The sequence below is a fragment of the Strix uralensis genome, chromosome 10 (genome assembly GCF_047716275.1).
Source record: "Strix uralensis isolate ZFMK-TIS-50842 chromosome 10, bStrUra1, whole genome shotgun sequence".
Taxonomy (NCBI): Eukaryota; Metazoa; Chordata; class Aves; order Strigiformes; family Strigidae; genus Strix; species Strix uralensis.
Window position 1 is genome coordinate 23,014,915 of NC_133981.1, and position 20,054 is coordinate 23,034,968.

General features: G+C 37.5%; 1 protein-coding gene across 3 annotated transcripts in view; it reads left to right on the forward strand.

The window, feature by feature from the left end:
* CFAP92 (cilia and flagella associated protein 92 (putative)) overlaps positions 1-20,054 on the forward strand; it is a 121,786-nt gene that overhangs the window by 96,008 nt on the left and 5,724 nt on the right. For 2 of the 3 annotated variants that reach the window (XR_012630315.1, XM_074879761.1), the window contains exons 6-12: positions 2,981-3,065; positions 8,037-8,176; positions 10,302-10,400; positions 11,064-11,248; positions 12,843-13,726; positions 14,710-14,904; positions 17,975-18,272. Coding sequence is in view for 2 of the 3 variants with exons in the window: in XM_074879761.1 (XP_074735862.1) it covers positions 2,981-3,065; positions 8,037-8,176; positions 10,302-10,400; positions 11,064-11,248; positions 12,843-13,726; positions 14,710-14,904; positions 17,975-18,272 (1,886 nt within the window). In the remaining variant the exon portion in view is untranslated. The remainder of the gene's footprint in view (positions 1-2,980; positions 3,066-8,036; positions 8,177-10,301; positions 10,401-11,063; positions 11,249-12,842; positions 13,727-14,709; positions 14,905-17,974; positions 18,273-20,054) is intronic. The other variant, XM_074879762.1, reaches the window with a different exon arrangement.

Genomic DNA, 20,054 nt, shown 5'->3' on the forward strand with positions numbered 1-20,054 from the left:
GAACTGGCTTATGGGTGAAAAGGGAGGGGGAGTGCAATGGCCCCTTGACTAACGGGCGATCAGGAACAGGGCTGGTGAATCTGCTGAGGGAACAAGGTGTTGTGGGAAGACTGAAGGTATAGTTAGAACAAGTTTTTAATAGCTTTGGAATAGAAATGGGACAGAAGAGGGATTTAGCTGGCTCACAGAAAGTTTTCAAGGAACACTAGAAAAAAAGCATCAGGCTTTTCTGCTGCTTCGTGTTTTTAAGTGATTGCATTAACATCTAGAGCCATGACTATAACATAGGTTCCCAGATTCTTGCTGTTTCTCTGCTGTTGGCAGAGAATCTAGTAGCAAAATGTCAAGTTTCCTTTGAATTGCTAGTTCATGGAGAAGTATGAAAGTTTATTCCTGACACTGGTGGGATCCCAGCTGTATGCAGTTTTGTAATCTGACCTTGCCTTGTGCCAGTAGGGAAACTGCTGCAATACTGCTGCAGATAACAATAAAATCTGGCCTTGTGTCAAGTTCTTCAGCTAGTGTCAGTGTTATTTGTAGCCACATCTTCTTAAACCCTGCTGCTGCTTTCCTTGTCCCTTCTGGAGCCCTGTTCAGGTCTGCTGACCAGAAAGCTGGGATTTCTCTGCACCTGGGCCCTGCTGTGCCCAGAAAGCACATGGTACCGTGTTACAGTGCCTGGCTGGAGACCAGGGGGGTTGAGAGCTCACAACAGCAACTGAAATCAAGAGCAAATGAATGAAAACTTAATTAATGAAAGTTAAAATAAATTTATAATGCTGAGAGTTCTGAAAAAAAATTAGGTCCTTGGCTTTCCAGCTGGGCTACCAAGGTTAGTGGAAACCTTTTTCCCTATTTTTTTGTACTTCAATTTTCAGTCTCCACAATGAAGATAATACAGAAATTATTAAAGTAGAGAAAGCAAAAAGATACTTTAGCAGTGAGTGTTACAGAACTCTCTAGGAGTACTTCAGTAATTCTTTTGCTACACCAGGATTACTCCTTGGATACTTTGTAAGAAATGACACCAGCACCCACACTGTGCAGCAAGGAAAAACCTTACTTTTGAAATATTCTTTTATTGAACAGCACAATGAACAATAGTGTGCGACCTGGGACAGAGGAAAAATGTGTTTAATCATCATCTGAGATCTTGGATACATATATGTAGCAAAGGGCTGAATTCAAGAGGCACAGATCATTTATTTTGAAAATTTCTGCTTTTAGGCAGTTGGCCTTGCAGTTTAATAGTTGTTTTCATAGAATGTTTTTATGAACAAAAAAAAATCTAAAAAGTACTGGAAAGGAATTATTATGAAACTCTATATTCTGACTTCAGTTATCTTGTGAAAATGCAAACAAAATGTTTGGTTTTCTTTGGGTTTTTTCCCCTAATTTTAGATTTTTATGGTGAAAATGAAACTAACAACTAGATCCTTCCTCTGTGTTATGTCTGTGGTTTTGTTACATCTACAAACGAAAATGGACTTGCCAAATATTTAGATAGAATAATCCAAAGGAAAACCTTGTTACTGCAGTAAGGCACTGGGGATTCAGCAGATAATGTGATTTCCTCCTATATTAGTATCTGATGCAGTGCTGCTTACATTATGTTGGGGAGCACTGTGTCACCAGCTTCGGTTGGTTATTTTTAAATCTTTTTTTTTTGTTGTTTTTTCTAATGATTAATGACATGCGCCATCAAAGTAGGAGTAGATTAATTCCTGGGGTAATTAGGCTGGCAGAATACATCTGTGTTTTGGTAGTAGTGCCATCTAGTGATGGGCCCAGAGAGGATTGATGGACCAAACATTGAATCTGCAAAGGTAGAAAGTGTGTCCAAGGAGATAAAGGACAGGAACATGGCTTCTGATTCAGATGAACAGAAAAATGCCAGCGTTTTGCCTACATGCTAACCCATTCTGTGTTAAGGAAGTAAGGAATGTCCTGAAGATCTCTTGATATTTCTTTTTATTGACTTTGAAAAACTGTGTGCACTATTGAATGTACCAGTACTTGTGCTCTGTGAAACAAGTTGTTACAGTTTCTCAGTATCCTGTTTATAGCCAGGTAAAAACCTAATATTGCATTGCTCCATCTTTGCTTACTTCCAGATAATGCCAAATTTTGTTCTTTATTGTGTGGAACATATTCAGCTATTCAAGTGCAAATTCTCCTTGCCATTCATACAATGTTGATTTGCTCTAATCTCACTGTAATTAAGACCTACATCTCACTGCAATTAAAGCATTGTGAGGCTAAGTGTTGAGTAATTAGCACTGAAATCTGTGACTGTAGAGTGTTTTTCTGTAATAAAATTACATTTGAAGACAGTTAGGTGTAGTATACCATGCTTCTGGCATATATAAAACATTGACTAGATATCTGGACATTTCTTCACATCATGTAAGAGATCTGGACACTGGTAATGTTCCTTTTTTTTTTTTTTTTTTTGCTTGAGTATTCACTAGAATAGAAATTGGAACAGTTTATTAAAATAAATAAGCCAAGGTAAGGTATTATTTCTTATGTATAGTCTTTCATGCATTAAGATACGTTACTGACATCAGTACCTACTTAAGTACAGATAGGACATTCAGCACTAACAAAATATCATTTGGATGTTCTCATCCCATTTTAATTACTTGTTAATTCCTATTTTTGTTTTAAATAGCAGCATGATAATTACCATGGAACTTATCTTTCTAGGAAATAAAGTATGACTTCATAATATTTTAGTTGCTCTGGATGATCTCTCAAAGTCCCTCAAAAAATAGTTTATATCTTAGGCTTATTCAAACTCATCCTGTACATGGAGACAAAGATTAAATGGATCGTGGTTTTTGAGTTACAAATACAGCTTGCATAAGACTTCTCATGAGGTTTTCCTAGAGCTTTATGGATGCATTTTGTTAGTCTTGTCGAAGTTATCAAAACATGCGAATACTTAATAACGAGTGTAAAACCTGTTTTAATTCAGCAGAAGCAGCTGATCTGAATGGACCAGCAACATCTGATTCTGGTTTGCCACATCCATCAAGGACAGATGACTTAGATACGGTGAGGTAAGAATGTTGCACTTGCATTGGGAAATGTTAATGTGTTAAAAATGCAGTTGAATATATGTAATTGTTGTTCAGTGTGTATGGTTTTTTAAAATGTTTTATAATTACACTGTCGTTTTAGAAGTGGTTTACTACTGCTTTTCTCACCCATGCCTACTGATTATAGGAAAGGACCAAAAGCATCAAGATCCCCATTAATACATCAAGCTTGTTAATAGTATATTTGGGGTGAAGTAGCTGTTTATGAAATTATTACATAAAATAACAAACTTTGCTCGGCTTACTTGTTTGTGCATGTTTTTTCTTCTGTTCACTTGTACCTTGTGACTTCACATAATTTGTGGAATAAGATAGTGTCAGTGAGAGTAGATGGAGGAAAAACTAGGAGTGACTCTACTGCTAGTTAGTTGCTCAGCTGAAAATCTTAGAAAGTGGCAAAAGTGAGGAGTGGTGGTATTCAGGGTACCTCATTCATTTTGAAAGGTTGCAGGTAGCATCAACAGTAACAGTTGCTAGCAGAGCAGGCTTTGCTGGCTGATGAGCTCAATGGATCAGCTCTATAACTCTGAGTTTGTATTGGGTCAAATTATCATGAGGTAAACTTCTAAAGCAATTAAGGTAATCCTGAGTGTTTACTGCTGTAGTAGCATAGTTCTCTATTTGTTCTGTTCTGCTTTTAGGAACAGTTATTCCCTCTTTTGGTTTAATAAGTCATTTGTTTTAAAATAGTTTTCTGTGGCAACTTTCTAACAATTAGCATGTAACTCTAAAACTGTAGAAAAGATTAGAGCGTTCAAGACTTGAGAAACTATAACATTTTAGAAGATTCATATTTTCTTGGGTATTATTCATAATGGAAAACTTGAAATAGAAATGAATCATGAATAGGGTGTATCTCAAATACATCATCCAGAATGTCATCTAAAAAATATAAACGCTTAAATGACTTTCCAAGGTTCCCATTCTGTTTATAAAAACTTAATTGGTGATAGTACAAGATAACGAATCCACTCCTGTATTCTATGATGTACTTGCTAATTTTATGCTGTTATGTAAGTTTAAGAATTTCTCCTGGGCAAGATTTAGTCAGATTGTTACTCTGCTTAAAACATAATGAAGTCAATGAAAGGACCCTTAATGCCTTCAGCACAAATTTATGAACTCAGCTTTACGGATGAATGTGTCTGAGTATTTTGTACATGGTGAGAACAGCACTATTTCTGATGAGTGCATCTGTAAGTGAGCCTTGCAGTTCAAATCATACGGGTTTTGTGTTGCAGAAAGAAAAAATGCATTTGTAGAGATGAAGAAAATCAGCAAGAATGTTGAATTGCACATGGAAGCAAAATCTTTATTTCAGATAGTTTTCATTTAAGTACAAAACCATATTAAAAAAAACTATTCTCCCAACATTTAGAAAATCTTGCTTTAAGTTCCTCGCCTGTATTCTTTGAGCTGCTAGAGACTGAATGCTTCTTTAACAAAGGTGCTGTATTGTAAGATTTGAGAGAATCCTGATTTTTAATCAATGTCTTGTTACATAATCTTGCATAATTCTTGGTTTGCTGCCTGTTCTGGTTTTAACAGTCCTCAGTTCCTGGTTTGTAGACTAAATGGACACTTCCTGTTCATGTTCACCATGTTATGGCCTTTGTTAATTGAGCTATTTCCTTCTGCATTGTGTTTTTGAATAGGAAAGTAAATACCATGTGATTGCAGGATAAAGTAAAATGAGGCCTTCTGAAGCTTCGTAACTGCTAGAATCAGTTGGACTAGCATGTTTATATCTTACATATCTTGCTTGTGATAACAGAAATGAAATGAAAAAACAACCTTTGGAATGGGATTTTGTTTGTTAATGGCTTATGGGAGGAGATACTCAGTGCAAATGTGAGTTGGTGTTGTTGAAACTACGTAGTTTTACTCCAAAAATAGCATTGATGAAATCTTTCTCCGTACCTGAGAATGTGAGTTGTTGCTGCTTTGTGTCCCACGAGCGCGACCTTTCTGCTCAAAGATGGGTGTCCACCTTGTGTAAGATTTAATGTAGAACCCCAGGGCATTACCTTACTTTGGACTTGCTCCACATTTTGTAAGCATCTATATTGATGAAGTATGAGGATATCTGAAGGATATTTGTCTGAAGTGTAGTTCCTGATGCTGTTGCAGTTCCCTTGCATGCATTTATACTATCTGTCATGCCAGTGGATGAAACATGAATAGATGAGATCAGTATTTTTGAAAAATTAAGAGTGTGTGTTTAGTCTTCATGCAGACTTAGCTTTCTATACAAATTAATTGGAACAGAAATAATTTTGGGGTAGAAATATTCTAATAGTTTTCTAAAACCCTCCAAAATCATTACTGGTAACATATTATAGAGGTGTTGCAGTCTAATGACACAAGAGCTATGTAAGAATATCAGGATATTAGTTCTTCTGGAGAAATTTACTTGTTCAAAGTGAAGCTCAAACAGGATAAAATGAATTAAAATTGCATCCTTACGTACATCACTGTTGCTCTTTCATGTACCTGAATGTTCTCATTCCACCTGTATTGTGACTGTGGTGGCGTTTCTTTCTAGCTTCAAAGAACTGTTATGGTAGTGATCGTGCCTTGTGGAGGGCTAGTGAGTTACCTGACAAGTAGCCTACATGTTTACTCTAAAAACAAATCTGAGATTCAGGAGGTTATATTTTACCAATTTTACTGGCAAAGTTTTGCTGCTCCTTTGCACACCTGGAAAATCTTTTTTTTTCCAAAGAATCAGTTTTCTTCCCTCATTTTGTGTCAAAAGTCTGCAGCCAGGAAATATGATAGTCACAACAATTGTATGCTGCATTTCGTCTCTCAGATTGGTTCCAGAAAAATTCTTAATAGTGCTATAAATGCCCACATATGATCTGATATCCTCTATGCTTTTTCAATCTGCAGTGGGGAGGTTTCCAACAAATCCACCATGTTACCTCTGTGAACTCCACACTACAGCTTCCTTCATTTATTCCCAACACCTGGAGGTTCCTATCTATAGTGATGGTCTCGAGGGTCTCTGACTCTTTGCAGTGATTTTTTTTTTTTTTTTTTTAATTAAGGCAAATGAAACAGACTTATTGTTTTTAGTTTTAGCCAGTCTGGTTTTTTCATAGCATGATGGTTTATAAAACCTCATGTAAACATTTAGATTTTTTGTTCCCAAAGCAATTATTTTGACAGTCTGTCATTCGCTACTTACTTAATGTTACATATATTAACAATTTTGACTGTTTTATAGGAATACAGAGATCTCAGAAAGCTGTACTTTTAATGTTGATCACTTTTAGTGCTGCAAAACCACACAACCAACCTTCTCTCTCCCCACTCCCAGCTATTATTATGATCCTTTTTGAAACATCTCTGAGGATAGGTAGAGTTATTTGGGAAATGCTTGGCTTAGTCTGGGTAATGAATTATTATTTTTAGTGCTATAAACATACATTGCTTCAAGCTTCACAGCCACAGTCTTGATTTGTTGCTCACTGCATGGATGCCTGTCTGAATTAGACTAATGTTTGTGAAGCAGCTGAAGAACTTAGACCTCTGAGATTAAAATTCCTGGGAGGAGAAGGAAGAAAGGATGTTTGAAGAATTTAGTGCCAAGGATAAAGGGAAGATGTTGCACATATTAATAAATCTGAGAGAAAACTCTGTAGAATATGATAATCTGGAGACAATACTGAACACCAGAAAGCCTTAAAGCAATCCTTATGAGAAGCTATGGGGGTAGTAGTCAGGGGGAGTTGGACTTGGTGTCCCAAGCATATAATACTAGTCACACTCAGAGGTGACTAGATGACGTGGAGTTCTTGTACTCTGTGTTACTAGCAATAAAATGTTTGTTAGATTAAAGTCTTAAAAAAAATAAATGAATGTCATAATACATGTGTAAGAGTAGACTGCATGCATCTGTCTACATATATTGAACTATAGTTATTTCATTATTAAATATTGTACCTCTCAAAATATCATCAAATGCCTTTATTTTCAAACTGCTATTATTATAAATCACACCTATAAAGCTAAGCAGAACAGTGACCAGGTTTTGTGACTACTGATGTAAAAATTTCTTGGATGGACACTGTATTTTTTGAACTGCATATAAAATGCTGCAACCAATTCTGTCACCCCATTGTGAGGAATCTTTAGGGCCAAATCTGTTCTTCACAGATAAAACAATTTTGCTGTGGTTTGTCTTGTACTGATGCCCTCCAGGTACAATATGTAACAGTGATCTGAAGACAAGGATGACAAAATCTTTTATTCAGGAGATTTAAAATACGGTGAGATTCATCTCTGTTAAACAGCCTTTTCTGTTGTTTCTGATTAATATTCATTTTTCAGCAGCAATAATATGTCAAATTTGTAAGGAATATATGTACTTTAGGGAATAAAATGTGTGATGTCTTGTGAAGAACCACTTACAGCAGTGGCTGGTATTACAAAGTTTGGGAAGCTTGTTAATGCTGAAACTAAGTGACAGCATTCCTAGCTGCATTTTCCACCTAAGGCAGCAGTTGCTCCTATAATAAACTGTATTAATTCCAGATCTCTAGTCTATCTGTAATCACATTACAGGGTATACCAAATGTGAACACTAATAGAACAGACGTATTTCTCTCTCCTCAAAAAGCAAAGCAGATGCATAGATAAATCTGTAAGTAAGGTATTGTAGTATGTGCTACAAGATGTTTTACTTTGTGCATCTCTTCAGGTACTTACTTGGTCTCTTACCCAAAAGAGAAGGGCCATGTATACTGACAATATCCTTTTTTGTTCTCCTTTACATTTATATTCTGGCAGCTGAGCTCTTTTAGACTTGAAATTATTTTTTTTTAAAAAATTAGTATGGCAGGGATTTATTTTTATATTTTCTATATTTCTTAAATAACTTCAGATCTTTTTAATGCTTCAAAGTATGATATTTTCAAAAAACAGATTTCTGGATAAGGCCCAGCTTCTGAAACAGAAAGCAGTTACTGGTCCTCTAGTTAATTCAACTTCAAAAGAAGCTGAGAAAACAAAAGATAATGTGCGAATTCTGACATATGGAGCAGACAAAACAGCCACCACAAATGGTAAGTTCTGGATGGAACTATGGACTAGATTTGAAAAGGTAGGCGTGGAATTCTGTTGATCCTCTTTTTCTTTTTTGTTTTTTAAAGAATTCAAGGTTAAAACAAAGAAAAAAAGAGTTATGGGTCCTGTGCTTTAGCCTCAGCTCTGCCATGAGCTTTCTGTGTTTCTTCAGCAGCTAATAAAACTTTCTTCTTCAGTTTCCTTAGCTAGTAGTGTGAAACAGGGATGATGATGGTACTTTCCTACCACTTGGAGTGTTCCGGGGGTGAAGCGATGGATATTTGCAAGGGACTTGGGTGCGCAATGATGACATCTGTAAAACAGTTAGAGAGTAATGTTGGAGCTAAAACAACTATTCCAACTGTGAAATTATCAAGCTGTTGTATCATATCACTTGCATTGCTTTTTCTGCTAGAGGCCAGTTTTTGTTCTGCGGTTTACAGTCCATTTTTATTTCCAGTGCTAGTTCGTTATGTTAAATGAAAAATTACAGCCCTACTGAGTGATATTTTGCTCTCTCATCTGGAGCTTACAATTGACAAAGGCCCTATGAAAGACGGGAGGAGACGATAACCACTGTGACAATGGACACTAGAGCATATATTAACTCACCCGTGCTCAATAGCATTCTTGTCTGGCCAAAAACTAGCACGGCATCATGGGGTTGCAGTACACATTGCCCCCAGTACACATTATGAAAAGTACATTTGCTTATCAATAAGCATCACCAGGCATGAATGACAACTCAATTGTAGCATCGTTCTATCCACATAAGTGAATGCACTGATAGTGTCAACCAGATCTTTACTTCACACCTGTTTTCTATTGCTGTCCACTGTGGGAGGGTTTGGTGCTCCTGCTTTTATGGACACACCTTTTGAAGAGTAGTAAAGAAAACAGTGGTGCAAAACAGGGCATGCAGAGAAACAGGCAGGCATTCTGGAGCTCTCTTGTGAGCAGGCACATGGTGCTGGGCAGCTCAGGTTGCAGCACAGGGCTGTGTTTGAGGAGCTTAACCCTGCACCACATCTGCTCTGTTACCTTGAGCTCTGGTTTGGTCTGTCTTTCCCGTGGCTCTGGACACCCGTGCCTTATCTCATCAGTTCTACACAGTTATCTCTCAAACTTCCACATGCTATTTCTTTCAAAATTAAGGCAGTTGGAACTTTTATTTATGAGCTTTCGATAAATGGTTACACACTTTGTAGGGAGTTCTCTATGTGGGTTATCATTTTGCTTATATTCAGAGTGGACTGTTTTTTCCCCAGTGTAATTTTGGTACTGCTAATATTTCTTGTCACGTTACTATTGTTATTAAAAGACAAAACTTCAGTAATACATCGCGTGCCTCTCTTTCCTTCCATTTGAGTGTTAAATTTGTCCTTAAAATATTCTGCCATTCCTTCTATTATAGGAATAATCCAGGACCAGCAGCAGTAATATTTCTGTAGTTCTTTTAAGTTGCTGTGTTCACTTGCTACATTTTTTGTCAGACTTAAGCTACTTTTGCTGAAATTCTGTGCTTGCTTACTTAACTGATTGGACAAAGCATCCGAAGCTAGGATTTAAATACTTGAGGCTGGGACTGGCTGTGCTTTTGCTGGTCAGGTAAAGACTGAATCTGGGAATAATTACTCAGCCTCTAAGAAAATAACAAATAATAATGAGTTTATCTTCATTGTATCCTTGTAAGGTAAAGGAATGACAATATTCCTGTTTTGTGGATGTGAAGTTATAAAATACAGGTTTCTGGAAACAATAGAATACATATCACAGATAGTACCGTATGTGTGTTGTAATGTGTATATGCAAGGAAAGAACAGTAAGGTGGCAAAGGTAAATTTAATTTTGGTAATTCCATGAACTTCTAATGCTTGCTGTTGCAAATTTAACTTTCTTGTAAAGTAGGGATTTTACATATAGTATAGTGGACTGTGCAATGGAAATTAAAGCATATTGAAATACTAGCCTAAGTTGATGTTAAAGTTTATAATCGGCATCTTTTTCTAAGGATGATACTGAATTATGCCACCTACTGCAGTAAATTTTAAATTATTTCTTTGATTAATTGCAACAAAATGTTTCCTTCTTCCGACTCAGTCCAACCCTGCCTTGCATCAACAGGTAGAAGAGGTTCTGGTCCTAAAAGAACCATGGATGCTACTATGGCAAAGGGCTGTGGCATTGCTTCACTGCAGCTAGCTGTCATGCCTCTCCTCTCAGGTATTATTCTGCTCAGGAGGGAGTGGCACACTAGGTGTATGCCACGTCTCCTCCTCTGAAGTGCCTGTGCTGGTGGGTCTGCCTCATGGAAAATCTCTTGGAAGATCCCAAGGGAATTTCACGTTCTGGATAAAAGCTGCCTGGTTAAGAAAGATTTGGGATTTGGTTTTGATCTGGGTGGGATTGACATATGTTCAGAGGTCTGTGTGCTCTGAAGGGCAGGATGTCAAAAATAATTCTGCATTGCGGTTCTCCATCAGCTTGTGCATCTAAATTCTTGTATCCTGTTTGATTTAGAATGTGTTGAAAGTGGGATATTGGTCAGAGTGGGTTAGTTCTGTGGTTTTTTCTGACTGTAACCAGATTAACATTCATTATTAATATATAGTCCTATTTTTGTGTGTAGTGAGTTAAATCTCCCCTTTGTTCTGTGCACGCAGACAGAAATAGCTGTATGTCGTGCAGCATGGAACTCGGCTGCTGAGTATATGCATGTGGCAAAGCTGCTTGCAGAGAAGCCAGTTTGTTTAAAGGTGCTTGTTTACCTTTAACGAAGAGTTTAATTTTGATGAAAAGTCTCTGAACTGCTTTAATTTTTGTGAACTATTATGTGAACTGTATATTTGCTTCTATAACAGTATTTAACCCTCTGTGTTTAAAAAGGAGAAAAATCAGTGATCAGTCGTCTGGCAGAAAACAACCCTAAAGTTTTAGATGCTTACATGACTTTCAGTGTGGAAACACCTCTTCTGTCCGAAAGACAAAGACATGAATTGAATCCATTGACTATAAGGATTAATTCGGCTACCTGCCTCCCAAACACACCTGTACCAATAGAAGTGCTACAGGTAACACATACTGGTACTTCTTTCTGAAATAATTTCCTTGTTACCCTCAAGTAGCTTTCTTAAAATATGAGCATGGTTTTAAAGATAATTTCCCCTATGAGTAGCAAAACTGGAGAATATGACTAACATATTTCTTGAAAAACGTGTGGCCAGATTAGTGCCTGTATTATCAGAGGCACTGGCAGCAAAACAACAATCCTTGTGTTTTCCAAGGGCAATAATTTATATATAGTCATCCCATTTTGATTTCTGAGCAGTGGATCTTGAGTAAGCCAGAGAAGATCTAGTTCAGCCACAGCGCTATATTGTTTGCAACAACTTGCTGACAAGTCAATAGGTGTTGACGTGCTCATCAGGACAACTTCTATTCCTGTGTTAAAAATATTATTTGACTTTAAAAAACAGCAAATGTTTCACATCTTAAGAAATGCTGTGAACAAAAAAAGCTCTATATTGGTGAGAATATAGTTTAAAGTGTTTGATCTTATATTTGTAAATTTTTGGGAGATGAGTTAGAAAGTATGTTCTCTTGTCAAATAGTTGCATTTTTAGGCTTGAAGAAATGCTATTATAAAGGCTTTTTTCTGCGTGTTATATACTGTTGTTGTGAAAATGAAATTAAGGTCAACAACCTTTTCTTTCAGGAGCTATTTTGTTGATCCCTATCTGAGGTGAAATTATAAGGGAATAGTATATGAAAGATCTGGTTCAAGTTGCATCAGCCTCGTCCTTAACATTAGTAGCGTGTTTTGTTGTTGTTTTAGTGAAAATAGTTTAATAATATTATGTCAGGAATTTTATAATGGCGCATATAGTTCTGTGGTGGAGTTTCACACTGCAGGGCTTATAACAGACTAGGCAAATTGGCTTAGCATTTATGAAGAGAAAGAGGGGAAAAATGTCAGTAACCACACAACATAATAAATAACAGACAAAACCACTCTGTAGTTTCTAATGCAATTTTCAGACTGACCACAGAAGTTTTGACTTTGTTTCCCTTGCCAGGTGGGCTGCTGTATGAAATAATGAACTGTTGCAAATTTGTAATTCTCAGGATAGTCCTTGACAGGTAGCCTCCCCTCCATGCAGGCTGCTGTAATGCTGATGGACACTTACATGAAGGAACCACAACAAGTATTGTGGAATGAATCCCCCGGTTTGCCTCCCCAGATTTGTAAACAATTAGTTAATAATGGAGATCACAACTTCTAGCTATAGGCATTTATTTTAGGCCTCTAATCCTACAGATGAATGCATAGGGAGAAACAAAAAAGCTCTAGGAGCCATTGCAGTCCCCAACATGCTCCTCTAATGATCTAGAAACAATGAAAGGTTTTCTGGCATCTTTGGATAGCCAACAAAGTTGAGGACAGGCAAATGAACTATTTGGATAAAGGACGGTATATTCCCAAGACCCAGGTCCAGGCATGTAGAATGGCCTCTTTGCTGCCTTGGAAGACCACAGTTTGTGCTATGAAGTACACCCCCCATACCTTCTTTACTAGAAAAGCCGATTGTTCTGTGAGGTTAAAAAGAAAAAGGAAAAAGATTAATGCTGCAAATATCTGTTTCTCCTCATCTTTTTGTTCTTTAGAGATTGTGCGTTCCCACCTACTGCGAATACAAATTTCATAGCTTTCCACCTCATCGGACTCATGGACAAGTCCATGGAACTCATGTCTACTTTAAGGATGTTAATGTAATTCTAACAGGGACGATGAAACCTGGGGAACTGCAGAGGTGTCTTAGAGGTCCACCTTTGGAGATTGAAGTTCATGACCGGGACAGAAATACAAAAAACAACATGAAAAAGCCCTGTTTGTTTGAGGAAGATGAACCTGATGAAGAAGTGGGTAAGGTGAGCTTCCCTCCTTGCAAATCCACAATCTGTAGTTCTTGTACAAAGAACAAAGCGTGGCATCCTCATGGGGTAGCTAAAGTCAGTCTAACTGAGTTATTGTTGGGTAAAAAGTACTTGACTATCAGTGCTCCCATTCATAGCTGCTCAGCGCCAAATACAGCTACTTTCAGTGAGGAGGATAAAACAAAGAAGATAACAGAATCAGTGAGTAGTTCTTCCCTGCTGCCTATGGGACATTATCTAGAATCAGACTCGCTTTTGAAAGTAAGAGTGGAAATAGCTGTGCCGTTGGGATTGCATGCCCAAATTGCTGAAGTCACAAGTTGCCTGTATGGTTGCATAATCTACATTTTTGACTACAATAATTCACCTTTATTACACGATTTGGTGGAAGAGATTTCAGAAATCAATGCTAAAGCCCTCCAGCTGGTCTGCTATCCTGTGCACTTAATCACAATGGCTCTTGCTGCATTAAAACTGAAAACCACACGTGAGAAAGTTTCTGAGTTGGATATTGTTACTGGTTTTCACTTACTGGATGGAGCAACTCATCTCTTTGTCTTGGAGGGATTAAAAGACAAAGCAATCAAGAGACTATGGGATAGACACTTTGAAAGGTAGGATATTTTGCAGTTTTTCATCAGTTATTTCCTTAGATTCAGAGATTTTAATTTGAATTATACCTCCCCCATCCCTGTCTATACAAAGATATACATGGTTGATGCTTCCTATGCAGTTTTAGTGGATATGAGTCCCAGTGGCTGCTTCGCTTGAGGCATAATCTTCTCATCTTTATCACATTACACCATAGGTCATCCATGTAAAGTTGAAATGAGAATGATGCAGCATATACTTTTTTTTGTTAAGCTGTACTTAGTTTGTGGAAACAGCACTATAATCTGCCATTTCTAAATAATAACAAAAATACTTAATGGGATCTAAAACAAAAGTAGTCACTATGAGAAAGCTGGACTTCAAGCCATTTCTTCTTTTGAGCTTAGAGGAGAATGTGACAAACTCCAAGTATATGTCTCCCTGGCATTTCATGCTTAAAAAATAATGGATGTTTTTTCCAGCACTGTAGCATGCTGTTAAAGCTTTCCCATGGTGGTTTGTTGGGGTGTTTTTCTGATGCAAGTCACTTCATTGCAGTTATTGAAATTATTTATTGCATGAAAAGTTGTCTCTTGTCAGCGCTCACCCGTAAGCTAAATTGAAGCTTTGTTTTACTGCTGCAGTATGAATGTTGGTATTTGTAGTAGAAATATTTATATAATGCTTTTGTAGCTATAATAAGGCTGTTAAGGGGCACAACACTGATGAAACCGAGGTGAGCTTTTTTTCAAATGTTTGCCATGTGGCTTAAAAAAGACAACATATGCAACTCAGTTATGCCATGAGAGTTTTGGTATTTTCTTCGTAATTTTGTCCCAAAATAATTTTGCAGAACAGTTCATGTGAAGTGACGGCCGTAAGAGGTTCCATCTAAAGGACAAAAGCAGAGCAATTTAATCAGAGAGAGTGATTGTACTGCAGAACTGAGGAAACCTGAGATGTGGGCTGGTTGTTTTAACCTTGTCGTTGGGGTACTTTGTTACAGGACTTACAGACACGAAGATGGACAACTGGAAATACTGTATAACTCACAACTGTCTTTCCCTGAACGCCTGTATACAGACCTGGAAGCAATCTTTTATCATTTCTGCCTCTGTCAGCCCCTCTGCACTATTACAAAACAGCCTCTGCTTTACATCAGAGGTATGGTTCCTTGGGCGTGTTTCCAAGCCTTGTCCAGGTATGACTCGTCCAGATTCATAGTCAAGAAATGAAGAAATTAAATGTTAGCAAAGCAGAGTGAATATCTGATCCAGAAAATAATGCTCTTGGATATCTTTTCCCTGACAAAAGCAGTCTGTGGGCCTGATGGGTAACTCAGATTTTAGATCAGGTGTGGTAAGACAGAAGAGCATGGGTTTCTAACTGCTGATGTCGTGATAACTTGGTATTGGTGAGCCCACTTTTAGTTTGGGCAGGAGTTTGTCATTTGTAAAGAAGAGAGGTGCGTCAGTAGGATAGTATATGAGAAAACAATTGAATAGAATACAAACAGAAGAAAGATAAAAGTCCAGTGTCAGAAGGGAAGGATTTACTTCTCTGCTCCGTTCTCATAGAGGTGGTGGAGGATGGAGTAAAGGAGGCTTCCAAATAGGACTTGATAGAACCAGAAAGTTACTTGAACTAAGTTGGGAATTCTAAAACCTGTTTTCCTATGGTAACTAGAGAAAGGAAGAGTTCTGCGAGAATTGGGAGAATTATGTTTCCTGTTCCTGACTTTTTGTCTGGGGGTTTTAGTGCATGATGTATTGCTGGATCTCTGCCATGTTGGCCACTTTGTCAGCATGCAGGTATTCACAGCTGTTTGCCTTACAGCATCTCTGACATTACGTCTCGTGAGATGGATTAAAGAAAAAGAAAGTGAGTGAAGTCGTATGTGCATACATCTCTATCTAGCTATATATTTCACTAATCTATGAAAAAATTTCTATGTGTGGTTTTTTGGTTTGATTATTTGTAAATGAAGACACAGCTAATGAGAGGTGGAAAAAGGTACCATCCATCTTTGATATGAGCAACTTGGGTTTAGAAAGCAGAGAGAAACTGCAATTGCTTTCTTTCTTGCTGGAAATAGACTGGCTTGTTTAGATTAACTTCCAAACCAAAATCCTGCAAAGCTTATTTGAAATGAGTAGGGACATTCAGTCCTGAGATAAAGAGTGAATGTCTCCTAGACACCAATCTGATTTTATAAAAAATTCTTGTTAATGTGCAATAATATACACACAATCTTGTAGCAGCCTTCCCCCACATGTTTGCTTTTTGGTAAAACATATTCAGTAACGTGTATTACATAGGGATCACCCATCTACTACAAGTTTTATTTTGCATATGTCAAGGCAGTTGCTGAAAAATGACTGCAGTACACCTCTGATCTAGCAGGCTGGGTTTGTATACCTGTCTGTTTCCGCTTGTTGTCTGACCCATTCAAGTTCAAGAACTATTTGCTGATGGCCAATGAAACTTAACTTCACTAAACTAATGAAGAGCCAGGCCTTTACACTTAAAGTTCTGAAGTATATTCATTCTAATGATCTGCATGTAACTTGGGTACCTCTTCACATAGCTGTAATTTGATTCATGTTTATTCTGTGAGATGGTGAAAAGAATACAATATGAAGGTTACTGGTGGCCATCACTGTGATGTCCTTACAAATTCTTTTTTTCTTTTCATTTTTTTCTTTGATGGTGGCTGGTAAATACCTTTCTTCCTTAAGCAATGTGCTGACAATACTTAAGGTAGAAAATAACATAATACTGCATATTTTAGATACTGGGTAGCTAATTTTATTGTGAAATTTCATTGTAGTACCTCCCATCTAAAAAAAGAAAATTAAATCAGCAGGTTGGCTGCTGTGCACAACTTGCTAGATAGCTGCAGCTCACGTTCCTGCAGTGAAAGTGAAGGTTTGGGGATGGTTGGGATGATTTTAAATGCAGGGGATTATTTTTCCGCTGGAGAGAAGTGAAGCTGCAGGAACGATTACTATACTTCATAGCACTCATTGCTATAAAATCAGAGAACCTCAGGAAAGGCATCTTTAGTGGCTGAGGCAATGTCTGTCTAGACACCAGCTCTCTTCAGCAACCCACCATCACAGATGAGAGAATCACATCTGCCAGGCTTTGGGTGTTAGTCCTTTTTGCCAAACCCTCCTTCTGCTGTGTCTGTAATTATTCAGAGAAATACACATAAATTCTTCACTGGAGTATACAGACTGTGAACTGTGTTCAAGAGCAGTCTCTAACTTGTAGAACACCTGGGTTTTTTTTTTTTTTTAGTTTTTGGTTTGCTGTAGGCAAAATCAGGTGGTTTAATGTGTGCACAACAGAAACTGCTGCTTCTTGATACATTTCCTTCTGCTAGTAATTTTAACTGTAGAAAAGCTAATGTATATGGTCCGTATGTACAACAGCCAATTTAATTTTTAACATACCAATAATATAAACTCAATTTGTGTCGTTAATGCTGGTGCAATTTTGAAATTAATGTTAGTTATCAGTTGCCTGTGTTGTTCAGAAGTAATGGTAAGAAAATAGTGTTCTTTTACAGTAATTTGTAAAGTTACTCTCCTCAAATAAAGAATAGCTATGTGATAAATGAATTAACAGATTTCCAGTTCTGACAAGGAATCATAATACTATGGTTGGCTATCAGGCACGTTACTTTATTTCATGGCCTCTGCCATGGCCTGAGCCAGAGAAGCGGAGAATTGAGTTAAGTGCATGAGTACAAAGTGTGTGCCTGGTGCTCAATAGCTGACATATTTAGGACTGCTTTTGTGTTGAGACTAGTCTTTTCAGGCCAAATTTAGTGACTGAAGAGAAATCAGATGTGAGGTAAGCGCTGTCATAAATGACATATGGAATAAAAGCTGATCAGAATGAGACATGAAATAGAGATAAGGGAGGATGGGTTTTAGTGGGTGTTCAAGAAAAATATGGGTCATGCACTAGAACCAGTGTGCATGAAGGGAGTTTGGTTTATTGCCTTTCCAGCAGAGGCTGGGGAAATTCAGCAACTAATCATTGACTTGAAGCTAAATCGAGCACCAGCAACATTCCTAGAGTATTCCTAGCTAAACTTCTTTATTGCTGCTAAATGCCAGCATACATGAACTGACCTGAACTTCTTAATAAATAGATGTTTCAAGAAGGTTGTGTAGTTTTTCCACAGTAATATTAACTGTAATGATTTGATTGCAGTCGCATTTTTTGTAAACTAATAAAATGTTGATGTCTATTTGTAGGCTCAGTTACCTCTGTCACAGTAAGAGGTTGAGGGATGTAATTCATGGGGATCTGCTGCCCTCAGCAGAAATGATCTCAGTCTTGAGTCACGAGTATGGAGTTCCCTTAACCGATGAGGATCTCTTCACTAGGAAACCTCCTTTACTCTCATTTGCCTCTGATGACTGTACAGTACCAGGAAAAGTTAGCAGAGTGAAACAGGCAGTATATTCTTCATTAGATAACTATAATGAAGTGTACGTGCAGCGGAAGAAAGAAATAGCAGACAAAATGTCTTTTGAGAGAAACCATATTGAGGTGAGTAGTTTGCGATGTGCAAGAGTCCTTCATTAACATCTCCTTCATCTCCCAAAACTCATTAGACTTAAAAACTTTTGGTAGGGTGTTTGTAGGTATTGTACAAACATTAAAAAGTGCAGGCTAATTTTATTTTGCAAAAGTCGAATTGCAACTTCAATTGCTTCTCCAAGGGAAAGACAATTCTAGTGCTCACGGGTCAACAGAGGAGACAGTGCATGAGTGGTAAGGAAACTGATTGATTAAAGAACTTGTAATTTCTTTTGGGGTTGGTTCCTACTTTTCATTGACTCTTTCTTCTCCATAGCTCCCCCACTGTGCTTCAGCATGTCATGCAGGCTTCAGATGCTTGTGGTGGGCCAAGTCAGCTAAGCTCACATGAAAACTGCTTTTTTCTCTTGCCGTGTGAAAGACCTGCTTGCCTTTGGGCAACCATGATGGCATTTATTCTTAACTAAATAAAATCAGCAGTTTCAGGCAGATCTGAGCTGAGCTTTTAGGAAATGGTGAAGAATTTTAGTACCTCTTCTCACTTGTAACCAAGTGTCAATCCACCCCTTCTGTTGCCTCAGGGAAAACGTGTTGAAACTAAACCCTTCCTGTTAACACAGACATCAAAGAAGGGGTATCCAGCATGTTTCCTGGGAGTCCAAATTGGGCTTTGGAATATATTGTTTAGTTGAGGACTCTAGCCATCCTGTGGTTTGGGAAGAATAGTTCTGAATGTTTTTTCCTGTGTATATTTTAATACAAAGAGGTTTTGCCTGATATAGGGAAATCTGTGTTCCTGTATAAGGGTACTGTCTTGGAGATACTGAAAGAAACGTAACTCCTAAGTATTTCCTTTCTTGATCTTAGTCTGTTGATAAAGGATTATTATGTGAGGCTAGAAAAGGAGACAGTCTTAAGTAATTGTTCCTGGTACTTGCATTTATAACATCATAGGAGGACAAGAACAGCGGAGCTCTTGGGCCTAATCGTTCTGTATGGATTAAGCGTAGAGTTATTTTGTTACTTGTATAAAGTTAGCAGTCTTCTCAATGTACATCTTTTGACCAGTTTTTGTTTTCTACATGCTTCTGAATCAAGAGGGTAATAGAGGAACTGGGAAGTCCTCTATAGAAAAAAAATATGAAATTATTTTTTAATAGCAGGTAAGGTAACCTTTCAGGCTTTTTGATTAAAAAAAAAAAAAGGAAGCAGATGTCACAGGGAAGTGACGTCCAAAATGCAATTTTCCCCTCTTGCTGTAATTACCTGTTATGGCAGAGTCTGAATTCAAAGCCATAATTACCATTAACACAGTAGAATGGTGTTCTTAAGTCAATGAATAGGTATGAGGGTCACTAGAGAAATTTGAAAAATTCTAAAAAATGGTGTTTCCCACATCACTGTATTTGCTGGGGTGTTAAGGGAATGATAGAAATGAAAGAACTAATCTTATTTGATTTGAAGACACCTAGCACCAGCTCTCCAGAACAACTATTTAGCTCTGTAACTAGAAGTCATGCTCTGGTGAGTGCTTGCATCCAGTCTACTGCCATTAGTCTTGCAGAATATCATGTGCAAGGGTGAAATGGTGCTATTTTTTTTTTTTTAATGGAGTCTTTTTCTGGACTATTTTATTAACAAAGAGCTGTTGTGTAATAAAACTATATATAGATTTTTTTAATGTTTTTTTTTGTTCTGTTAAAGTTTTATTTTAAAGTTTGCAGAATAATTTGTTTGTTTATCATTTTTTCGTAACACGGAACTCCCAGTTCAGACAGAACTCCATGTAAT